Below are 867 nucleotides of genomic sequence, written 5' to 3' on the forward strand. Positions count from 1 at the left end.
CTTTTCTGCTCGGTGGGGTTGGGGGCAAGGTGAGGAATTGCCAAGGGAGACAACACCTGTGACTTGGAGCAATCTCTTCTACTTAAGGGGTAAGAAATAGTAAGTGGTTTCTTCAGGTAGGAATAGAACTGTGTATACATGATTGAAACAATGCACATGGTGAACGTCTGGGCCGTTTGGGAAGCACGGCTCCCTTTGACAGGAATAGCAGGGTGACTATTGCTTTGGGCGTATTAGGAGTATATGAAGAGGCAAGTAGGGACAGATACTAATTCCCAGGTCTAACTTGAGTGGAGACACGGATGCGGCAGGAACTCTGGGAAGCAGGTAGTGTGGTGGTAGGAGATGTGGCCTCTGTGGTACAACGTGCCACAGTTGGTGAATGCCCACTGTGTCCAGTAACGATTCCATGACCTCAGCAAGTTGCTTTTACCTTTTTGCACCTTGAATTTCCTCATCTGTAAAATGAGCATGACAGTCACCTGTTGGTTTGTTATAAAAATTGCCAGTTAAAAAGTTAAAGCACTGAGGGGCGCCTGGGTGGCACAGCGGTTGAGCGTCTGCCTTCGGCTCAGGGCGTGATCCCGGCCTTGTGGGATCGAGCCCCACATCAGACTCCTCGGCTATGAGCCTGCTTCTTCCTCTCCCACTCCCCCTGCTTGTGTTCCCTCTCTCGCTGGCTGTCTCTATCTCTGTCGAATAAATAAAAAATCTTAAAAAAAAAAAAAAAACAGGTATCAGTCAGTCAAATGTATTTGAACGTGTATGGATTACAAAGAAGCATGAAATGGAATTTTGATCCTCGAGTGATTTTTTTTTGTAAAGTGAAAAAACAAGACATTAAAAAATGTGCATACACACACATTC

General features: G+C 45.8%; 1 protein-coding gene across 1 annotated transcript in view; it reads left to right on the forward strand.

The window, feature by feature from the left end:
* KLKB1 (kallikrein B1) overlaps nucleotides 1-867 on the forward strand; it is a 26,072-nt gene that overhangs the window by 22,586 nt on the left and 2,619 nt on the right. The window contains exon 13 of the mRNA XM_034647768.1: nucleotides 808-819. Coding sequence (XP_034503659.1) covers nucleotides 808-819 — 12 coding nt within the window. The remainder of the gene's footprint in view (nucleotides 1-807; nucleotides 820-867) is intronic.

This window comes from Ailuropoda melanoleuca, chromosome 18, assembly GCF_002007445.2.
Source record: "Ailuropoda melanoleuca isolate Jingjing chromosome 18, ASM200744v2, whole genome shotgun sequence".
Lineage (NCBI taxonomy): Eukaryota > Metazoa > Chordata > Mammalia > Carnivora > Ursidae > Ailuropoda > Ailuropoda melanoleuca.